The sequence below is a fragment of the Manis pentadactyla genome, chromosome 1 (assembly GCF_030020395.1).
Source record: "Manis pentadactyla isolate mManPen7 chromosome 1, mManPen7.hap1, whole genome shotgun sequence".
Lineage (NCBI taxonomy): Eukaryota > Metazoa > Chordata > Mammalia > Pholidota > Manidae > Manis > Manis pentadactyla.
Window position 1 is genome coordinate 203,589,653 of NC_080019.1, and position 20,340 is coordinate 203,609,992.

Here is a 20,340-nt window from a genome sequence, read left to right on the forward strand (position 1 = left end):
TTAATATTTATTTAACAGTCGTTCTGTAAGTGCAAAGCTCTGCGCTGGGGACAGACACAAGGGTGAAAAGGTGCTCACAGGAAGAGAGAACAGCAACATCATGGAACCACAATAATGGAAGGAAGCAGCAGGGGTAAGGCATAGGGACAGGATGCCCAGATACTGCAGCTAAGAATGTAGAGGGTTCTCTGAAACCCTGGGCCACAGCTGGGGTCAGAGGGTGGGGCCAGCTCATCAAGGCTGGGGCATCAGGCAGGGCTGGGAGGCAGGGTCTGCTGTCACATCCCCGTCTGCGTGGAGCTTTGCAGCAGAGGCACTCAGGCCACAGCTGGGCCTGGCTTTTCCCCTTTGCCACAAGTGAGGTTGCCTGACCTCTGTCCCTATTTTCTCAGCTCTTTAAAATGTGGAAGTGGTGCCTGCCTCACGTGGTTATTATGATTACGTTCCTGCATGTAGTTGCTTAAATGGAACCTGACTTTAAAAGTGCTATGTTAATGTGACCTGTAGGGATGGTCTGAGGGACTACCTCAGGTTGTTGAGAGGGTCGCAAAGATAATCCATTTCAGCAAAGGGGGTGCCTTACGCAGAGTTAAGACTCAAGTGTTTGTTTTTTTTATTTAACTTCTTGTTTATTTATAAAACTTTTATTGAGGCAAAATTCCTATAACAAAATACATCATAGAGCCATTTTTATAGTGTACGATTTCCTGGTTTTTAGTAGATTTAAAATGTGCAACCATCATCAACAATTCCAGGACATCTCCATCACTCCAAAAAGAAATGCTGTACCTGGTAGTAGTCAAACCCAGTGTCCTTCCATCCCTCTCTAGCTTCTGGCAAACAATTTACTTTCTGTGTCTATAGGTTTGCCCATTCTGGGCATTTCTTGTAAACAGAACTATATAACATATGGCCTTTTGTGTCTGGCTTCTTTCACGTAGCATGATGTTTTGGGGTTCATCTATATTGTAGCATGTGTCAGCACTTCTTCATTCTTTTTTATGACTGATATTTTGTTGTTATTCCACGCTTTGTTTATTCACCAATTAATGCACATTTCAAGTTTTTATTAAAATCCCTGTTCTTAGGTTCTATAATCCCAAAGCATGGCGCTCTGGCATAAGGGGGCAAAGCATACTGAAATACTGCCTCTGTTTGGCCATGACTTGCTTGGGTTCCTATGACCTGACTGAAAGGCAGGGCCTGTTTTGAGCATGAGAACACAGACTAAGATGTGGAAACCTCCTGAAGATCCTAAGGTTTACAGGAAAGCAGGGATTCACTACTCCAGATTCAGGGGCCACTGGGCCAAACTACAGAAACAGACTAAAGATACAGAGAACAATCTGGTAGTTAGTTGCCAGCCAAGAGGAGGGATGGAGGGATAGTGAAATAGGAGAAGGGAATAAAAAATTAAAAGGTACAAAGTTCCGGATATAAAATAATTAAGACGGGATGCAATGTACAACATAGGGAATGTAATTAATATTGTAACAACTTTGTATGGTGACAGACAATTACTAGATTTATCCAGGTGATCACTTCCTAATGTATATAAATGTTCAATCACTATGTCGGGCACGCGAAAACTAATGTAACATCGTGTGTCAACAACGCGAAATACAGAGAAAGGAAAACGGAATCCTGTCTTTTGCCGAGCCCGGAACTGCGTTTCGGCCCCTCCCAGATCCGTCAAAAGGAGCCGGATGTGTGGCGCTGGGCTCCGTGCGTGACAGCGCTCAGCCAATGGGCGCCGGGCGTCCGTAGTCCTGGCAACAGCCGCTTCCAAGCTCAGAGTAGCGCGACTCTCGCAAACTTTGGAATTACTCATTTTTTATACACCAGCCCCCGCTCAAGCAAACACATACGGACACACACACATTCACTCAATCTTCACACCTGTTGGCAGCGCCGCGACTATGGACGATTTCTATGAAACGTACCAGGCTGTGTTCTTAACCACTGCTGCTTGGTAAGCTTCAGGGAAGCAGCCCCGCCTCCGGGAAACCCTCAATCCTACATGGACGAGTGCAGTGGGGTGAGGGCAAGGACGGTGTGAATATATCATTGTGCCGTCCCCACTCTGGGCGAGGGGTTGCCAGGGAGTTGGGGGCAGGTCATGCACATTTCTCAGATTTCCATGCCCAGACTGGAAGAACGGGCCGTGTTGCCTTGGCTTAGAACCGGAGGCCTGTGCAGTGAAAGGTGTCCAGGCACCCCGCTTGCCGCATTTCTCTGCCAGGCATTAATGTACTTGCTACTGGAGAAGAGGAATGGAGGAGACCGTCACTCCTCCAACTGTTGGCGATAGCCCTCTGTGGGAAAGGGCTGCAACTTCAGAGGTGAAGGACAGAAAAATGGATAATCAGAGAAGAAAGGGTGAATGCCAGGAGTAAGAGGTCTGCTAAGAGTAGAGGATGGGGAGGAACAGTTCCAAGGTTCTGGAAGAGATCTTTACACCAGGGCTTAAATTAAGGATACAAGTAGTTCTCCAAACCAAAAGGGGAGGAAAAGCATTCCAGGCCCAGGGAACAGCATGCATAGAGGCCCAGAGATGTGGTACCTTCAAGAAAGTTTGAGTGTCAGTGGAGATGAGAGACAAAAGAGAGCAGAAGGGACAAGATCATGAAAGATCTTAGGAGCCAGAAGAGGGGAAAGCCACTGGGAATGACGGGACTGGATTGGGAGTGTTAGCAAATCCAGAGATTGAATTGGCTGGCTCAGAATGTTGGGAGTGGGGTGATGAGATCTGGGGCTGATCCAAATGCCCAGACCACAAATAATGGGAGAAGTCAGGTCAGAGGTTACTAAAGTGTTTGGGGAGCTGATTGGATTGGCTTATGGAAAGAGCAATCAAAGATGATGCTCAGTTGGTAGCTAGGGTGCCCAGGTAAATGGAAGTGTCTTTCAGAGAGACAAGAATCCTACTGGGAGGACCAGATTAGGTGGGGTCAGGGACACGGGGACAGGTTCTGTCTGGGTTCGCAGAGTTTGATATCCTTGTTGGCCATCCAAGTGGAGATGCTTTAGGAGCAACTGTATGGAGAAAGTCACAGCTAATTCCAATTTATAAATATTTGTGTGGATGTCCTCAGCATATAGAGGCCACGGAATCATGAGAGTGGAGGATATTGTAAAAAAAAGGAGAGAGCCCTCGTGTAAGCCTGGAAGGCATCAGCTCTCAAGGGTTGGGCAGGAAGTAAGAGACCAAAGAATAAATGGCCAAGAGAGGTAGGATGGAATTTAGGGAGAGATTTGAATTCAGCCTAAAGAAAACATTTCAAGAAAGAGCTGAATTGTCTCCAGACACCTGAAGGGCTGTCCCAGAAAAGAGGGAACAAATGTGTTTCCTAGGGTATCAGTGGGGAGGCCTAGAACTAAGGGGTAGAAATTCCAGGGAACCAAATTCTGGGTCAACATACGAAAGTCTTTTCTAGCAGCCAGAGTAGTCCTGCTAAGTGGAGAAGTTCCTGTCACAGGAGTTAAACAAACAGAAGCAAAATCAGCCAGAGGCATTGCAGAAAGAAAGAATTCCCTGACCTGGGTAGGCAACGGGACTAGCCGACCTCAGAGAGCTTTCTTCAGAAAACCCTCTGGAGCATTTTTACAGTCTGTACCCACAACTGCATAGAGACCTCTTTTATTATAAAAGCCCACCTCACTTTCCTATCAATGGACTCAAGCCCTCTAAGATCACTGGAAAACAAGCTCTATGGTGTGGTGGCCACAAGACCTTCAAGAGGGGAGTTGGGGGTGACTCTGAGGGGGTGACACATGGGCTGAGAACTGTATGATGAGAAGGACTTAGCCAGGGGGAAAGCTTGAGGAACCCATGCCCTTCAGAGGGCACAGAAGATGCCAAAACAAAGAGCCAGGACAGAGCTAGGTGGCCAGTGCAGCTGGAGCAGAGTGAGCAAGGCGGAGGAGATGAGGGAGGAGAGAGGAGCAGGGCTCCTCAGGCAGCTTTGTGGCCACCATGGAAGGGGTGTGTTTCCCAAGAGCGATGAGAAAACATTCAGTGGGGCCACAAGGGTGGAGTGACTCTTCTAAGAGATCACAGATTTGGGATCAAGGGAGCCACAAATGCAAGTGGCAAGGCCAGTGAGGAGCACATTTTGAATGTGTCTCCTGGTCTGCAGGGTAAAGTTTAAGCCCCTGAACATGGCATTTGAGATGACATCGACCTTACTACCCTTTGACCTCCTCTTTCACATAAAATGTGCTTCTAATTTATGGAACTATTTAGTGACCCTAAAGTCCCCAAACCCCACCCCAAACTTTACCCATGCAGGCCCCCCTACCCCTTGAATCCTGACATTCATGAAGGCGCATGTCGGTGCCTCCACTCTGTGATGGCCTCCTGGGTCGCACCATCAGCATTTCTCCCCTGACTGAGAGCATTACCCCACACACACACCCCACCCCTCGTTACCCAACCTTACTCTGTGCCGGGGCACTGCGGACTGGCACCCAGCCTTGTCTGGATCTGCATCTGGCCATGGGCCATCCCTGGTAAACACCGCTTCAATGAATTCTCAGTCGTACCCAGCACCTTAAAGGAATGATAAATGGGTTGTAGAGAAGTGCTCACTTCTGTCCACTCTGATGCATACTTTATTTTCTGGCTACCAAAGGAACACATAGGCATCGCAAAGAGACCTAATAATAATAAATGACTGAATGTTCGCTTTGTGCCAGGCTGGGCACCAGGGATTCACAGGAATTGAGACACAGCCCTTGCCGTTGCGCAACTCAAAGGCTACTGGGCAAGAAAGACTCAGAAAGCATCTTCATCCAGAAAAATATGGTAAATGCTATGATGGGACTCAGCATGGGGGTTATGGGGACCGAGAGGAGCCATGAGGGAGAGGCTGGGAAGGGCATGGTGATGCCTGAGCTGAGTCTCAAAGGATCAGGAAGGAATAATCACATGAAGCAGGGGAGAGAGAAGGGCAATCCAGAGAGAAAGGAAAGAGCATGGTTTGTGGGGGGCAGGCCGGGTCACCAAGGAACCACTGTCAGCTCAGTTGGGTACAAATTCAAGATGAGGAAGAAGGAACAGATGGAGCCCACTAGAGAGGCCTGCAGGATGGGTCAGGCGGGGCCAGGTTAAGGAGACTGAACTTTATCCTGGAACAGTTGAAGCAATGGAAGGGGTTGAAGAGGGGGTAGGGTTAGGAAGGGATGGTGACAATATTTTTAATAATAATGTTATATTCCTTCTGAGTTTTAGAACACTCCCATATCTGTCATTTATTTATCTTCCTAACGGTTTCAGGAGGTAGCTAGAGCAGCATTTATATCATTTTAGACATGAAAGAATTAAGATTCAGCAGGATTCGATGACAGCCTGTAGAAATATCAAGTAATGCCTAAGAGCTGAGCCCTGGGGCCGGGTAAACCGAAGTTCACATTCCAGCTCTGCCACTAATCAGCTATGTGATCTTGTGTCTTTCTGGGCCTTAGTGTCCTTATCTATAAAATGGGTATAATCACCGAGCCAACCTTTTAGGTTTGCCTACTTGTCATTCACCAAATAATTGCTGAGCTCCCTCTACATGTTGACACTGTGGAGGTGCTGGGGCTCCAGCAGAGAACAAGAGAGCCGATGTCCCTATGCTACGTGAAATACGTCAGACAGAGAAAGACAAAAGCTCTACGATTTCACATATATATGGAATCTGAAAAACCAACCGACGAAACATAACAGAAATAGACTCATAAACGCAGAGAACAAGCTGGTGGTTGCCATGGGGTGGGGATGGGTGAAATAGGTGAAGGGGATGCAGAAGGACAAATGTCCAATTATAAAATAATTCCAGTGCTTCAACAGGGATGAAAAGTACAGCAGAGAGAGGCTTATATTGTATATACAACTCCTTTATCCCTCTTCCTGAAAGGAACTCACCTTTTACCCCTCTTCCTCCAAGGGCTCTGCCAGTCTGAGACCCTGGCTGATGATGAAAATGCCAGCAAGGACCCCGTCTTCGATCCTCAACTGGTTATTGCTCACTGCTTCAAGCAGTTCAAGCAGGAGGGCTTCCAGCTGCCTCAAAGCCGCCGGCGGATCATTATCTTGCCACAAAAAGGAGACCCAGTGCCCATCAATCCCATGCCCCAGCCCCAGAGTCCCCCACAGCCCACCCCCACCTTCAGAGTCCTGGAAGCTGGGGACATCCAAGGGCAGTTGGAGGACACGAGGACCTGGCTGAGCCGGAGGTTGAAGCTTCGGCAGGACCTGGAATCATTTGGTAACCCAGAGAGGTGGCTGCAGCACAAGCCCTGCCTCACGCCTTCAGAGGCCAAGGTCTTACAGGTGATCCACAAAGAGCAGGAGCCCCAGTTGAGGGCCCAGCAGATTACTACCAGAGCCACCAAGGTGAGCAGCAGGGGACTTCTCAGTCCAGATGAAGACAGGAGGGTGTTTGGAGCATGCTGTCATGTCATTCCCTCATTGGGAGTGGGGATTATTTGCGCCATTTCACAGAAGAACAAGCAGTCCTGAAAGGGAGGTGTACTGATTATTAACTGCTGCATAACAAATACCCCAAAGTCCCTTAAATCAACAAAGATTTATCATCTCACTGTTTTTGAGAGTCAGGAATCCGGGAGGAGCTTAGCTGGGTGTCTCTGGCTCAGTCTGTCATCAAGAGTTGGCCTGGGCCACAGACATCTGAAGGCTTGCCTGGGGCAGGAGGATCCATTTCCAAGCTGGCCCACTCACATGGCTGTTGGCAGGAGGCCTCAGTTCCTGGCCACATGGATGTCTACACAGGGCTGCCGCGTGTCTCTGCCGCATGGCAGCCAGCTTCCCCCAGGGCGAACAGCCCGAGAGAGAGCAAGGACGAGGCTGCAGCGCCTTTTATGGCCTCATCTCAGGAGGGCTCCATTTCAGAAGATTCATGTTCTCTCTTCCACCATCTTCAATTTGTCAGAAGCAAGTCATTAAGTACTGTCCACATTCAAGGGGAGGGAATTAGGCTCCACCCCAAAAGGGAAGAGAGTTGGTGAATTTGTGGCTCCATTTTAAAGCCACCCTCAGAGGGATAATTCCTGCAGCCCATCTACGGGGCATTTAAAAATACTGTTTGTTCATTTGTTCACTGACATGTTTACTTTTGTTCATTTTATTCATTTGTTCAGTGACACATGAGGACCTTTATGTGCCAAGCACGTGCTCACAGAGCTATTGTCGGGATCACAATTGTGAGGTTGGAAGAAAAAGGTTCTCCATTTTATAAATATTTAAATAGAAGCTCAGTGAGACCAATAGATTGTCCAAACCCACAGGGATAGTAAATGGTGGTCAGTACCAAAGTCTTCTCCTTCCAGATGTTTGCCTCTTTGTGACATTTCCTTGCAATACAAACACTTGAAATTTCTCCCTGTTTGGGAGAAACCTGGATAAGAGGTCAGATAACTTGTGTTTAAACCAGCTCTGCTGCTTCCTAGCTGTATGATCTTGGTCTCAGTTTCCTCATCTATTTAATAGGGATAACCATTACACCTAATTCCTAGAAGTGCTGTGACATCTAAATGGATTGATTTATATAAGGTGCCTAGGACAGTGCCAGGCACATAGTGAGCACTCAATAAATACCTGCCATTTTCATTATTATTGCAGCCTCACCCATGTCACTGGATATGTCCCAAAACTTCTGAGTCAGTCTTTGATGTGATCTTAGTCAAAACCCAAATTCCATGAGTCTTAAACACCCTTTCCTGAAAGAACACAGTATCTGTGAATAAGCATTGGACGTGGGTTAAAACTGAACTCTATTGCTTACCTGCAGTGTGACCCTGGGCAAGTCATTTCACCTCTCTGAATCTATTTCCTTATCTGTAAAAGGGGAAAGTAATACCTAATACCTAATTCACAGGATAATTTATTCATACGGCCACTAATTAGTGCCTGCCTGCCTAGGGCAGGGGGCTTTGTTCAGTACAGGGATGGACAATACATAGCTTAATAAGACATGGTCTTGCCCTCAAGGTGGCCACATTAGTGAGGGATGGAAACACATCAGATTAATGAGTCTACAGTTTGCTACAGGCCATTAATAGAGGTGAGTCCCAAACACTCCAGGAGCACAAAGCAACTATAAACCAGGGAACAGGAAGGCCCGTTGCAAACTGTCATGTGCTGCGCCAAGGTGAGGGAGTATTAACTCTGAAATATTTCCATTCACGTGGAATTAGAGGGGTAAGTTTGGACAGGTAGAGAAAGAAGAAAAGGGTCTGAGGCAGGAGGCCCCACCAGAGCGAAGGCTAGGAGACAGGAGGAGCAAGGAGCCCCAGCCGGCCCCAGGCAGGTGCATGTATTTCGCATACTGAGAGTCCAGTGGGATTATAATACTGGTCTGACAGGAAAGATGTGGGTAAGAAGGAAATTTTAGTTCTTCATATTGTCCAACCTCGTTTCCAAGGGGAAAATGGGGGCCCAGAGACGTGGTCTCTTGGGTGTTCTGGGGCAGAATGCAGATGCCCTGAATCCAAGGCTCTTTGCGTTCCTTCCTCCTGTCTGTCTGAGGTGCTCAGTCTCTCTCTCCCTTTTGTTTCTCACCTGGGGGATCACGTTCCATCAGCCTGTAACCACTGAACTCTCCCCTGTGCCCCACTCTCTTGCCTCTTTCAGAAGAAATGCTGCCTACCCTTCTGTCGGGCGGTGCCCCAGCTCCAACTGCCCAAGCCCTCCGCCCTGCTGGCCTTGTATTCCTACCTGCGTGGCCACAAGATCAAGATCCTGGAGATATTTAGCAAGGTGACCCAGGACAAGAACCAGAGCATCTCCAGGGAGGAGTTCATTGTGGCTCTGAAGTCGGTAAGTGCATCCCATGCTCCTTCTGGGCTGGCCTGAGTGGGGAGGGGTCCATGCACGCCCCACAGCGGTCCCCAACCCAGGTCCCAGACCAACTGACAAGTAGATGCAAGGAGCTCAAACTATCAGCCTTATTACTTGTAAGAACAAATTGGACAATGTGGCTTAACTATGCCCGCATAAGACGCCTAAAACCACCCTTGCATGGGTCTGAACTTGAAAGGCCCTACCTGAGGAGAAAGGCTTTAAATCTGTACCCCATCATTAGCCAGCTACCTGGAGAATCACTGTCTTGCCCATTAGACCACAGAGCTGAGCACAGAGATTGCTGGGCCTTCAGTCCTGTCTCTAGAACCTTCTAGAGCTTCTCCAGCTGTCATGGGCATATGAATCACATCACATAGAGGTCTTGTTAACATGCTGTTTCTGACTCAGTACCTCTGTGCAAGGCCCAAGATGCTGCATTCTAACAAGCTCCCAGTGATATCCATGGTACTGGTTCCATGGACCACACTCTCACTGGCTATTCAGAAACTTAATTATAAATAAATAAAATAAAAAATCCAGTTCCTCAGTGACATCAGCCACATTTCGAATGCTCTACAGTTACATGTGGTGAGCAGGTCCTCTATTGGATTGCTCAGATGGAGAGCATTTCCATCGACACAGAAAGTTCTATTGGTCTGGCAGGAGTGTGCTAGCTATGGCCCATGAGTCAAATCCAGCCTGCCTCCTGTTTTTGTTAATAAAGTTTTATTGGAACACAGCCACACTCATTGCTCTATGTATTGTTATGGATGCTTTCATGCTATTAGGGCAGAATTGAGTAGTTATGACAGAGACCACATGGCTCATAGAGCCTGAAATATTTACTGTCTGGCCACTTGTAGTAAAAGTTTGCTGACCACTGGTCTGGATGAATTAAACTTTCACCTACTTTGAATATAAGATACCTTTAGGAAGCTGACTGCTACATCTTTTGTGGTTTTAAATCATCACCAGTTTTCATACAATCATTTTATGCATGTAATTATCAGAACAATGTTATCAAAGCATTAAAAACAACAAAAAGATAAAGGGTCTTTAATCATTATAACCCAAAAGACAAAACATTAAATCCCTTAGTACCAGGAGAGTTCTGATCTTTAAGGAAAGCTCAGTGAACAATGACTGCAGCCTAAAGAAGCTAGGAACAAAATTATCTTTCCTTTAAAACTTTTCTTCTTGAATATTTGATATTGCTGACAAGCATTATACTCCTCCAAAGTTGCTAACATGTATCATGTTTCTAATCTTACTTTAAATACTGCGGCTAAGGGAGGCTTAGTCAAGGCTGATAGACATGTGAAATCCTTCTTAAATCCAGCAGGGGAAAGCTGGTCATAGAGAATGGTATGGAATGGGGTGGGAGGCCAAAGGTAGAAGTGACAGACTGCACAGATGGTGGCATATCCGAACTGCGTTTTGCGGGAGCGATAGGAGTTTGCCAGGCAGAGATGGGGAAACATCTGAGTAAAGGCAAAAGGTAAGAATAAGAAAGTACAGGCCCGGCGAAAGCTTCTGTGATGACTGCCCTTGCACTGTTCACCATGTAACTTATTCACTATGTAAGAATTTGTACTCCATGTAAGAATTTGTTCGTTATGCATCAGAAGATTGGAGACTGACGAAAATTAGGCTTGGGGTGGATTAATGATTGTGCATTGAGTATTGACCCCCCTATACAGAAATTTATTGTGGTTAACAACTATTTGATCAATAAATATGAGAGATGCCCTCACAATATATATATGTGTATGTGTATATATATATATATATATATATATATATAAACACACTTCCAATTGTAAAATAAATAAGTAACCGGGATGAAATGTATAGCATAAGGAATATAGTCAAAATATTGTAACAACTTGGTATGGTGATACCTGGTACCTAGAAATATCATGTATATAAATGTTGAGTCACTGTGTTGTACACCTGAAACTAATGTAATGCAATGCTGTTGTCAACTACCCTTCAATAAAAAAAAAAAAAAAAAAAAAAGAAAGTACAGGCCCGGGATACGGCTCTGAGCTCTTGTGGCTGGAATCTCGGGTGTGAGTTGGGCATGGCTGCAGATGAAACCAGAAGGGGAGGTGGGGCCAGGCCTGCAAGGCCTTGGATTGGGACCTGCCAGCCTTGAAGGCTCCCTTCTCTACTCAGATCAGAGTCCCTCTGAAAAACCAGGAGTTGGAGGATATTGTGATCTATCTCAGCTCCCTGGGGAAGCAAAACACCATCACCACAGATATCCTGGCCGACAGCTACAAGCAGTGGTCTTTGGATCAGCAGAGAAGCACCGTGCCAACCACCAGGGAGTGTATGTATCCACCCTTACCCCCACCCCTCCATTCACTTTCCCCCAAGCAGGCACGGCTGGAGCCTTGGCTCACTGCCTCGGGATGTTCTCCAACTTTGGCCGACTGTACGTGGGCCAAGCCTCTGGAATTCCCAGGCCCAGAGAGAGTACATATTCTTTTGAGTGCCCAGCAACCATGCCTGTTCAAAGATGAAAGAGGCCTAGCCCTTGTCCTTAAAAGAAGGTTCTCAAAGGGTGGTTCCAACCTACCAAAGCCCACCCACTAGGCTGAGAACTGACCCAAACAGCAGGCTTTGCATCTGTATGTGGGTCCAAGGCCTTCTAACTAATCATCCAAACCTTATCGATAAAAATTAACTAAAATTCAGAAACCAGAATTAGCACATGTGTAGTCTACTGTGAAGTCTACTTTGGTATTCTACTTTAAGGGATCCTGGCAGGGCTGCTGTGAACAGTTGTATAGGTTGTGCATAGCTCAAGTCCCATCTGCCAATTCATGTGCTTGTGGAGCTATGTCTGTCCAGACGAAGCACAGAGGCAAATCAGAAATGGATGAGCAATAGCTCTGGCTATGGATTTACTCAACAACACAAGGGTGCATTGTGTTGCTTTAGAGTTTCTGGTTACTGTTGTTATAAAAAAAAAAAAAAAGAAAGAAATTAACAACTACAGATTAAATTAGAGCCCTCCCATGACCACAACCCATCATTCCTGAACCCTCCTCTTTCTTTTTTTAAATGAAACAAATCTTGCTTTTTCCCCACCCAGGAATTTAATTCCAGACACATTTGGGGTGAGGGTGCATCCCCTGTGTCCCCCGCGGTCATAGAAGAGCCCTAGGGGAGTAGTGAAGGGGTTCCTTAATAGGTGGTTGGGGCAGGGCTTCTGCAGTTCCCAGTCACCAAGAGCCTGGGTGCTCAGCGTCCTTCCTTATGGTTCTTTTGGAGGCAGCAGGCAGCTCCATAGAGAGTCCATTCTTCAGTCCTCTGAGCTGCACCACAGGGCAACAAGATTTCCCACCTCCAGGTTCAACAAGCCAGGAATGAGGCACCATCACCCCCAGGCAGGGTTTCTGCCCCTCTCAAGCCCCAGGGAATCTGAGTGCACCCACAGTCACCTGCATGTGTCACCACCCCCAGTAACAGTCCCCTTTCCCTTTGTGTCCAGCACATCCTCAGGGTTGCTTGAGTTGGGCGTGCTTTCCTACCCATGCTGTTTTTGCATTTTCATTATAAATACCAAAGCTCATCCTTCCCCGCGGGTTGACTGCGAGTCATTTGGCAAACAGCAAAGGTATTTGGGACCTGTTGTTTCCCAATAAACAGACTTGAAGCCAAGAGGAGGCATTTGCTTGAGTAGTGCTATCTCAGCACTGACACTGAGTTCTCTTTCCCTGAGAGTGGCAGGGGGTAGGGTAAGTGGACTTGGGCATCTCTTGCTTTGCCTAAAAGGGCAGCAGTGCCAACAGTCTGGGCACCCATCTCACAAGAGAGAAGATGGTAGCATTGGGGAGCACCCTCTGTGGGTAGCTTTACCCGCAACAGCAGCTCGGTTTAGCCTTCCAGTCCCTGGAGGTCAGGGTTACTATTCACACTTTACAAGGAAGAAGTTGAAGCTCAGAGGGGCTGAGAGGCTGAGCCACCTGTTCACAGTTTCAAAACTAGAAGGTGGCAGGGCCAGGATTTCATCAGCCTGGAACAACAAAGGCCTGAGCCAGGGCAGGTGCAATGGGATGATGTCACCCAATCAGATCTTTGTTGAGCACCTACTATGTGCTGTGCACACTTCTAGGATCTGGGACCATGGCAGTGAAGGACCCAGTGCCCCTGCCTCCCCAGGAGCATCCATGGCAAGAGCTAACCAAGATGCTGTCCAGTCGTGATTAATGCTTTGAAGACAACAGGATTGAGTGGAGAGAGGGTGGTCAGGGAAGTCCTCTCTGAAAGGCAGCCCCTGGAGCTGACACCTGGGTGGCCCATGAGGAGCCAGTCTGGGGAAGGGTATGCAAGGCAGATGGAACAGCAAAGGCAAAGGCTCTGAGGTGGGGAGGTCCCCAGGGGACAGCTGGGTAGAGTGACGGAGGGCAAGCAGATGGACAGGTGGCTGACGCCAGATCCTACAGGCCTCATAGACTAGGCAGAGGATTCTGGGGTTTAGTCTAAGTGCTGTGGGAAGCCGGTAGAGAGTTTTAAGCAGGGGAATGAGGTGACCTGGCTTATTTTTTTAAGGTCCTATTTGCTGTTTGGTGGAAACAGGAAGCCAGGAGATGACAGAGGGCAACAGGAAGGCCGGGGCTGTGTGAGGCAGGTGAGGGAGAAGGTGGCCTTGCTCTAAGGAGGCCACAGCAAGAGATGGAGAGAAGGGACACCTTTGAGGTTCACCTCAGGTGGCACTGACTGGACTTGTGGGAAGTGAGAGGAGGGACGGCCTAGCACCTCCTCCGTGACTGTGGTTGACTGCCTGATGGATCTCCTGGCTGGGCACCCTCTCAGTCCCTCCTTCCTTTGTCTCTTCCCTCCAACCCCAGATTATAGATCTGCCATGCAAAGAGCTTCCCCACAAAGTCCATCCAAGAATCAGAAGGTGAGTTTAGCCCCACAGCCTCCCAAGATGGACCTGCTGACCGTACCCGTGGTGGACACGCAGATGGAGGCGCGGCCCATGACCCTGGAGGAGATGGAAGATGTGGGCAAGCGGTACCGGGAGAGGAAACGGCAGCACAAGGTACCCCCACAGGGAGAGGGTACAGGGCTTGGTGACCGACAGGTTGGGTTCAGATCCACACCTGCACGCACTCCAGCTGGCAGAACTCCTGGGAGCAGGCGTCTTACTGCTGGGTTCCCTCACCCGCCCCCTCACCTGTATAATAAGAACAATACCGTCCCTGCAAGGCTTCTGTAAAGATGAAATGAGGTAACATTTCTGGAGGAATCGAGGTCCCCTCCTCCTGTGCTTTAATGATGACTCTGCGTCCTGAGCCCAGGGCTGCAGCTTTATCACAGCTGGAAGCCAAGCGCCTGGCACGAAGCCTGACACCCCGTAGGCACTCCAGGAATCCGTGACCAGTGAAGGCAGGAAGAATTGATTGTGTGAATTCATTCACTCAATAAATATGTATCAGGAGCCTGAGATGTGCCCCTTGTCCAGATTCTGCAGGGGACAAGCAGCCCCTGTCCTCAGGAAGCTGCCGGTCTAGGGAGTCCATTCCGGGAGGCCTACAATATTAATATAACAGTGTATGCAAACACACATACATATATATGAATACATAATCAGTTAGGTACTGGTAAGTGCTATAGCTACTAAGATCTGATTCGATTATGACAAGAAAACCCAAAACATTAGAGAGGGATTGACAGACTTTTCCTATGAAAGGCAGTAGAGTAAATATTCTGGGCTTTGTCCCAAGTACTCGGCTCTGCCTTTGCAGCACAAGAGCTGCCGCAGACACCTAAACAAATGAGTGTGGCAGCTGTGTTCCAATAAAACTTTATTTGTAAAAATGGGTGGTGGGCCACATGTGGCCACTGCACTGTATTTTGCTAGTGTTAGAAGCTTTAAAAAGAGAGATTGTTCTTTCCTTGTAAGTAAATAAATAAAAAGGCCAAAAGGGGTCACACACTCCCTAGGCCTCTTCCATCTTGCTCTGCTCTCCTTAACATGTGGCTTCCACCTCAAAGTCACAGATGGGGCACCCATTTTAAACTCCCATGTAGCCAAACACAGGAATGTAATGTTTCAGCAAGACACCTCTAGGTATCTGTGCTTACCCAGGTGGGCATATGCAACCGTGTGTGCATATCCAGGTACAGGGCTGTGCACACAGAATCCCATGCATTGACCTTCCAAGTGCCCTTCAGGGGTAACCTTGACCATGTGTGGTTTTTCTCCTGCATCACTGACTTCAGAACCTGAACTTGGTCCCGGGGTGCATTCTTTGCCATTGCCCCTCACGGGGCCCTCCTGGGGAGAGGCAGATGAGGCTGTATGTCTGCCTTCCTGGCAGGAGGACAGGGACAGAGTGAAGAGCATGCCGGCCCCTGTTTTCTCTGCAGCTCACTATCCCCTCCATCCAGTACATGGAGCAGTGCCGCCTGGTGCGCAGCGGGAATAAACACTTCGACGAGCACTGCCTGCCGTCCACCATCAGTGGGGAGATGAAGGAGGTCGTCAACATGTACCGCAGGAACAACTTTCTGGCTTACCTCCAGTGCTGGAAGCTCTGTGAGTACTACGGCCTCCCGCTGACAGAGGATGTCCTCATGAAAGGTAAGAGCCTCGGTGGCCGGCCTTCAGGAAGATGCCAAGAGGGCCCGGAGCTGAGTGAGGGTGGCATCATCTCAGCTCACATGCATCCAGCTAAGCCACTGTGGCCTGTGGTCGGGACATTGGGAAGAAGGAGTATAACCTTCCATTGCTTTTCTAGAACACGAGCTATTCATGTATTATCTTCTTAGGATAAGGATGTGTTACCAAGTTAGGCTCAATAGTTGCAGGAAGATGGAGACCTGGCCTAGTGGTTTTTATGTTTTGCACTTCTTAACAAAAGTCTCTGTGAAGCTAATTCCAAACAAAGATAAAGCTGCCACCGACTAGATCTCAGTAAACCTCATGAAGTCTGGGGTGAATCCTTCCCTCCTCCTCCTGGGACTCCTGACCAGGACAAGCCCTGCAAAGCGGGGTGTGGGGCCACACCTCTTAACCACCCAGGCCTTGGGGCCTTCGCTGACCTGGCTATAAACAGGGTCCCGGTACCAACCCCATTTCCTAATATCGTACAACAGTTATGTGCCATGTCACCATTGGGAGATCTGGGGGTGGGGCTAAGGGACCCTCTGCACTATTTTTGCAACTGGCTGTGAATCTACATCATTTGAAAATGAAAAGTTTAAAAATGTATACAAGAAAAAATATTTCCAAACAAAAATGTGATTTGATTTAAAAAAAAAACAGTCTCCCTCTGCCCTAAAAGCTCAGGGCAAGGAGGGGTCTCAAGCTGACAGACCCTGTTTCTCTCTCCCTGCTCACAGCCCTGCTGTACCCGGGAGACAAGATCGTTTTCCATAAGGACCAGGTGCGCCCGATCCGGCAGCCAGGAGGCTACTACTCAGACCTGAAGATCTTCGGTCCAAGTCAGGCCCTGCTCAGGTCTCAGGGCTTCAGCGAGTCTCTGGCAAGGAAGACTGACAAGCTGAGTGGCAGGCCACCTTTCTCCCCTGCGTTTTGCCTCCTGCTCTGCTCCTGTCCCTTCAGCTGCCAGTGCTGAGACACTCACATACTTGGGGTGTCACGCTGTGCCACCTTCTGTGTCCTAAGCCAGCATGTCCACCCAGCCGTTCACGATGGATTGGCCAGTCCCCCTTGTCACCCCTGTCTCAGGGCCACAGCCTTCTTGCCTCGCTCCTGCACAGCTGCCCTCCAGACATATCCTACCTGATCTCGAGCTCTCAGGAAAAGATTAAAAGAGGGCCTTCCTAGAGACACTGGGGGGGCCTTTCTCAAGCTACGGGTGGGTGTCAGGGGCCCTGCAGAAGACTCTGATGGCAGCTCCTTTTCTTCCCTGCCTTCTCTGGCAAGAGGTAGGCTTGCAGCCCCTAAAAGGAAAGAACAACTCAGCACTGAGGCCTGTCCCTGACCCTCAGATGAACCCAAGTCCTCTCTGAGAAACTGTTCTTCTCTGGAAGGAGGTGGCCCATGGGCAGGTTATAAGCCAGCAGTCCTCCAGTGACTGCAGACTGGAGAACAAGCAGCGTCCCTGTGGAGGGATGGGGCCAGTGTGGGAGGAGGAGGGGACAGCTGAATACCACGAGCGGGGAGGGGCCCAGGAGCTGCCCACACTCGCCATCACTGCCAGCTGCCCACGGGGGCCGTATATCCAGAACAGCTGGGCTAGGATGAGCAGAACAGAGCCGAGTGGAAATCAGACAGGCCGTGAGTTAAAGGGACAAGTTACCTCATTCTCTCAGCCTCAGCATCTTCTGTAAAAAGGACCTAACGGCTCCTACAGCATACCGTGAGGACTAAATGGACAATGCACATAAACTTCTTAGCAGACTGGGGGCAATAACTATTGTTATTTTAAGCTGCCCTATCAGGATGTTCTCAGTGCGGGAAAGGGCCTAGGCCTGCAGATGAGGCCTGTCCACAACTATCTTTGGGAATTGCTGAGCATTGGCCAGGCAGGTCCTTTCTGATCACTTAGTGACTGCCTTCCAGCCCCTAGGTGGCAGGCACCAATTCCCGAACCACAAACCTAGAAGAGGGTGGGAACCTGAGAAAGGGACTCTTGTCCATGATTAGGTAGGTCACTGCTATAAAGGATAAAAAGGTCCCTTAGGGCAAGGAATGGACATTGATTTCATCTTGCTACTTAGACTGTGTTGGGAAAGAGTCTGAGGTCAGATACAGGCTTTCTGGGAAAGAGCTCTGTGGTTGATTCACGAGGTCTGCCAGGCCCAAGGTTTGGGGAGTTCATTTTCACTGCCTTTGTCCCCAAACTGTATTTGGCCCTGGTGGGGGAAGTGGGAGTCAGGGGCCTCAAAACGACTCAGATTACTGAGCATCTCTCCTAACTACCCAGGAGCTCTCCTTTCTGGGAAATGATAAACCTAAGGCTCCAAAAGGGGAAGTGACTCACCCAAAGTCACCCAGCCGGCAAGGTCATGTGCCCAAGCCTGCTGTGTGTTCTAGTGGAGTAAGCGGGGCTGGGAGCAGGGGCAGGGCACCCCCCTGGGTGGAAGAAAGGCTGCCTTCAGGGCTCTGGTTTGGACTCAGAGATAGGCTCATCCCCCGACCCCTGACCTACTCCCTGAGGTCCTCTTAACCTGGATTTCCCCTCTCCTGACAAGATACCCCTCTTTTTTATCCACTAGGAGAACATCAAAGAAAATCAAGAAAATACACTTTAAGGAGTTTGAGGAATTCACCAGGTCTGTAGCACCCACTGAATTCTTGGGGTGGGTAGGAGGGAGGTCTAGTCTCACTTTGGCCGAGGTCCCTGGGACTCTGCGTGTTGCACGTGCTCCTAGCTCAGTGTTTGGGTCTCAGTACCCAGGAGCTTGGGGATTTGAACCCAGCTGTGCTGGCTCCAGAGGCTGCACTCTGAACAGCCCATTAAAATGCCCATAAAGAACACATGGGCACTTAAGAGTTGGCGTTTTAGAAGCAGAGATTAAGAGTGGAGCCTGTGCTCTGCGTCTTGCTCACTGTATATATAGCCTTGGGGAAGTGGCATACCCTCTCGAAGCCTCTGGGTCCTCCTTGGAAAGGTAGGATAACAGAACCTGCCACATGGAACTGTGGTGAAGGCTAAGACACTGGCGTGCTTAGCAGCATGCTCCACCTCCTCTCTGGTCATAGCTGGTTTGCCCCACTGAGAAGGAGCCCCAGCTGTTCCACCATCACAACCTTCCCCATGTTCTCATTTTTTCAGGAAGCTGAAGGCAAAAAGGCCCAGCGGTCCGCAGCGAACCCATCCCAATTTCTTCTGGCCGGGTCACCTCCTGGACAGGCTGAGGCTCTACCTGCCCACTGTGGCCAGGGACCGGAGCTTGGCACTTTTCAGCTGTGTCCAACCCCCGTCCCATGCCTATGCAGCCACCTACCACCCCAACCACTGGTGGCCTGTTAGGAACATGAACTACATGACCTGTGCCTATTATGATGCCCCCAACATCTTCTCCATCAACTAGAGGGGCCTGGGTGTCATTGGACCCAGCCATCCTTGGGCCAGGGGTCAGTGCAGCCAGTAGTCCAGTGCCATAGACCCAGGGGGATATCCAAGAGCCAGACAAAAGAAAGCATTTCAGTGGGATGGTCCCGGGCCTGCTCTCTCTCAAGCAAAAGTGTCCAGTGTCTTGGAGGGTGGATGTGTCCAAGGAAAGCTGTGCAGTTTCTGTGTGTTCCCTTGTCCTGACCTCTCCCTTTTGAAATAAACCAGGTTGGAGTTTTTTCTCATGCCTTCTGTGATCCTGCTCATGGGGTTTCTTGCTCAGGAGCTATGGCCAGAGGGGTGTTTTAAAAGCTGGGGTGCTGCACTTGAGGGAATACCACAGGCACATTCCCTGGGATGTTATCAGGGATGCCTGTATGGCATCTCCAGCCACTTGTCCTGGGAACTCAGTGCCCATAGGGAAGCCAGCCAGCATGGGTAGCCCTGTGCCTTTCTCTGTGAAATAAGGTAGCAGCATGTCCCTCATCCCCCAAGGTCTGAGTCCTTTGGGTCACTGCTTCCAAATTTCTGGGTCTTTTGCAGTTGGAGGCATGTTGTCTGTTCAGGAGCCCTTTGCCTGATAACCCACCTGACTGGGTCAAGACCTTTTCCTTCACAACATGCAGGATGTGGCCTGCTATTATTATTAACATAATGCTTCCATGCTCCACATCCCATCTGACTTCCCCCAGCCTGCAGGATAAGCAGGACTTGTGAGGTGTGGCACAGTCACAGACACAAAGGGGTTCCAGTCTCACCCCACTGCTTGCCAGCTGTGTGACCTCGGACAAGACAGTTCACATTTCACTTCCTGGGTCTCCTCAAACTCCCCTTCCCGTCACAGCTGAAATCTCAAGGAGCAGCTGGCAACTCTCTTTTCCCTTCCCACTTGCCATGCAGTTAACACCACAATCCAGTTTAGCTTCTGCCTCCACCTGGCCCACAGGAACTACCTCTAACAACATCAGTGATGACGTCTGCACTGTGAGCTGTGGAATTAAGGGGCATTTTTTTTTCTCTTGAAATCTAATTTTTCACAATAATCTTAACAACAAAAGCTAAACAAAACAAACCAAGAACAACAATTAAAAACTAGGCAGTTTAACCTAATGATCAGACATATGGATATTGGAGTCAGATCTTCAAACTTTGCTTTCCACATATGTAAAACAGGGAAAGTTTCTCCGATTTTTGGGAAAGATAATAAATGATAGCAGTTATAATCTAATCGCTAGGTAGTTACTCTGTAAATACAAGTGAGGGAATTATCAGGAAATCGGTTTTGTTCCCTCCTGACCACTAAGAGGTGCACTTAGGGGCAGTAGAAACGCGGGCGGAAATACTCCAAAAGCCGGAGGAGCTGCTTCAACTTCTGGCAGAAGTAGATGCCCCCTCCCACCAGGTCCTAGAAGCTTAGAAATAATTCAACATTTTCTACATAGTCCCAAC

General features: G+C 48.8%; 2 protein-coding genes across 2 annotated transcripts in view; one reads left to right on the forward strand and one right to left on the reverse strand.

Annotated features, from left to right (window-relative positions):
* The window catches only part of CAND2 (cullin associated and neddylation dissociated 2 (putative)), a 176,245-nt gene that overhangs the window by 123,997 nt on the left and 31,908 nt on the right, over positions 1 to 20,340 (reverse strand). The gene's annotated exons all lie outside the window — the stretch shown is intronic.
* EFCAB12 (EF-hand calcium binding domain 12) lies at positions 472 to 19,782 on the forward strand. Its single transcript, XM_057506453.1, has 9 exons — positions 472 to 1,975; positions 5,938 to 6,379; positions 8,636 to 8,821; positions 11,024 to 11,180; positions 13,708 to 13,904; positions 15,236 to 15,449; positions 16,211 to 16,370; positions 18,050 to 18,109; positions 18,613 to 19,782. Exons 1-9 carry the CDS (start codon positions 1,920 to 1,922, stop codon positions 18,869 to 18,871), a joined length of 1,731 nt encoding a protein of 576 aa, XP_057362436.1. The 5' UTR covers positions 472 to 1,919; the 3' UTR covers positions 18,872 to 19,782.

Bases quoted from the DNA above. Each gene is read 5' to 3' on its own strand.
- EFCAB12 (XM_057506453.1), top strand. From the start codon at position 1,920: ATGGACGATTTCTATGAAACGTACCAGGCTGTGTTCTTAACCACTGCT. The intron at 11,181-13,707 runs GTATGTATCCAC...CTCCAACCCCAG, and splicing joins CGTGCCAACCACCAGGGAGT to ATTATAGATCTGCCATGCAA. The intron at 15,450-16,210 runs GTAAGAGCCTCG...CCCTGCTCACAG, and splicing joins AGAGGATGTCCTCATGAAAG to CCCTGCTGTACCCGGGAGAC.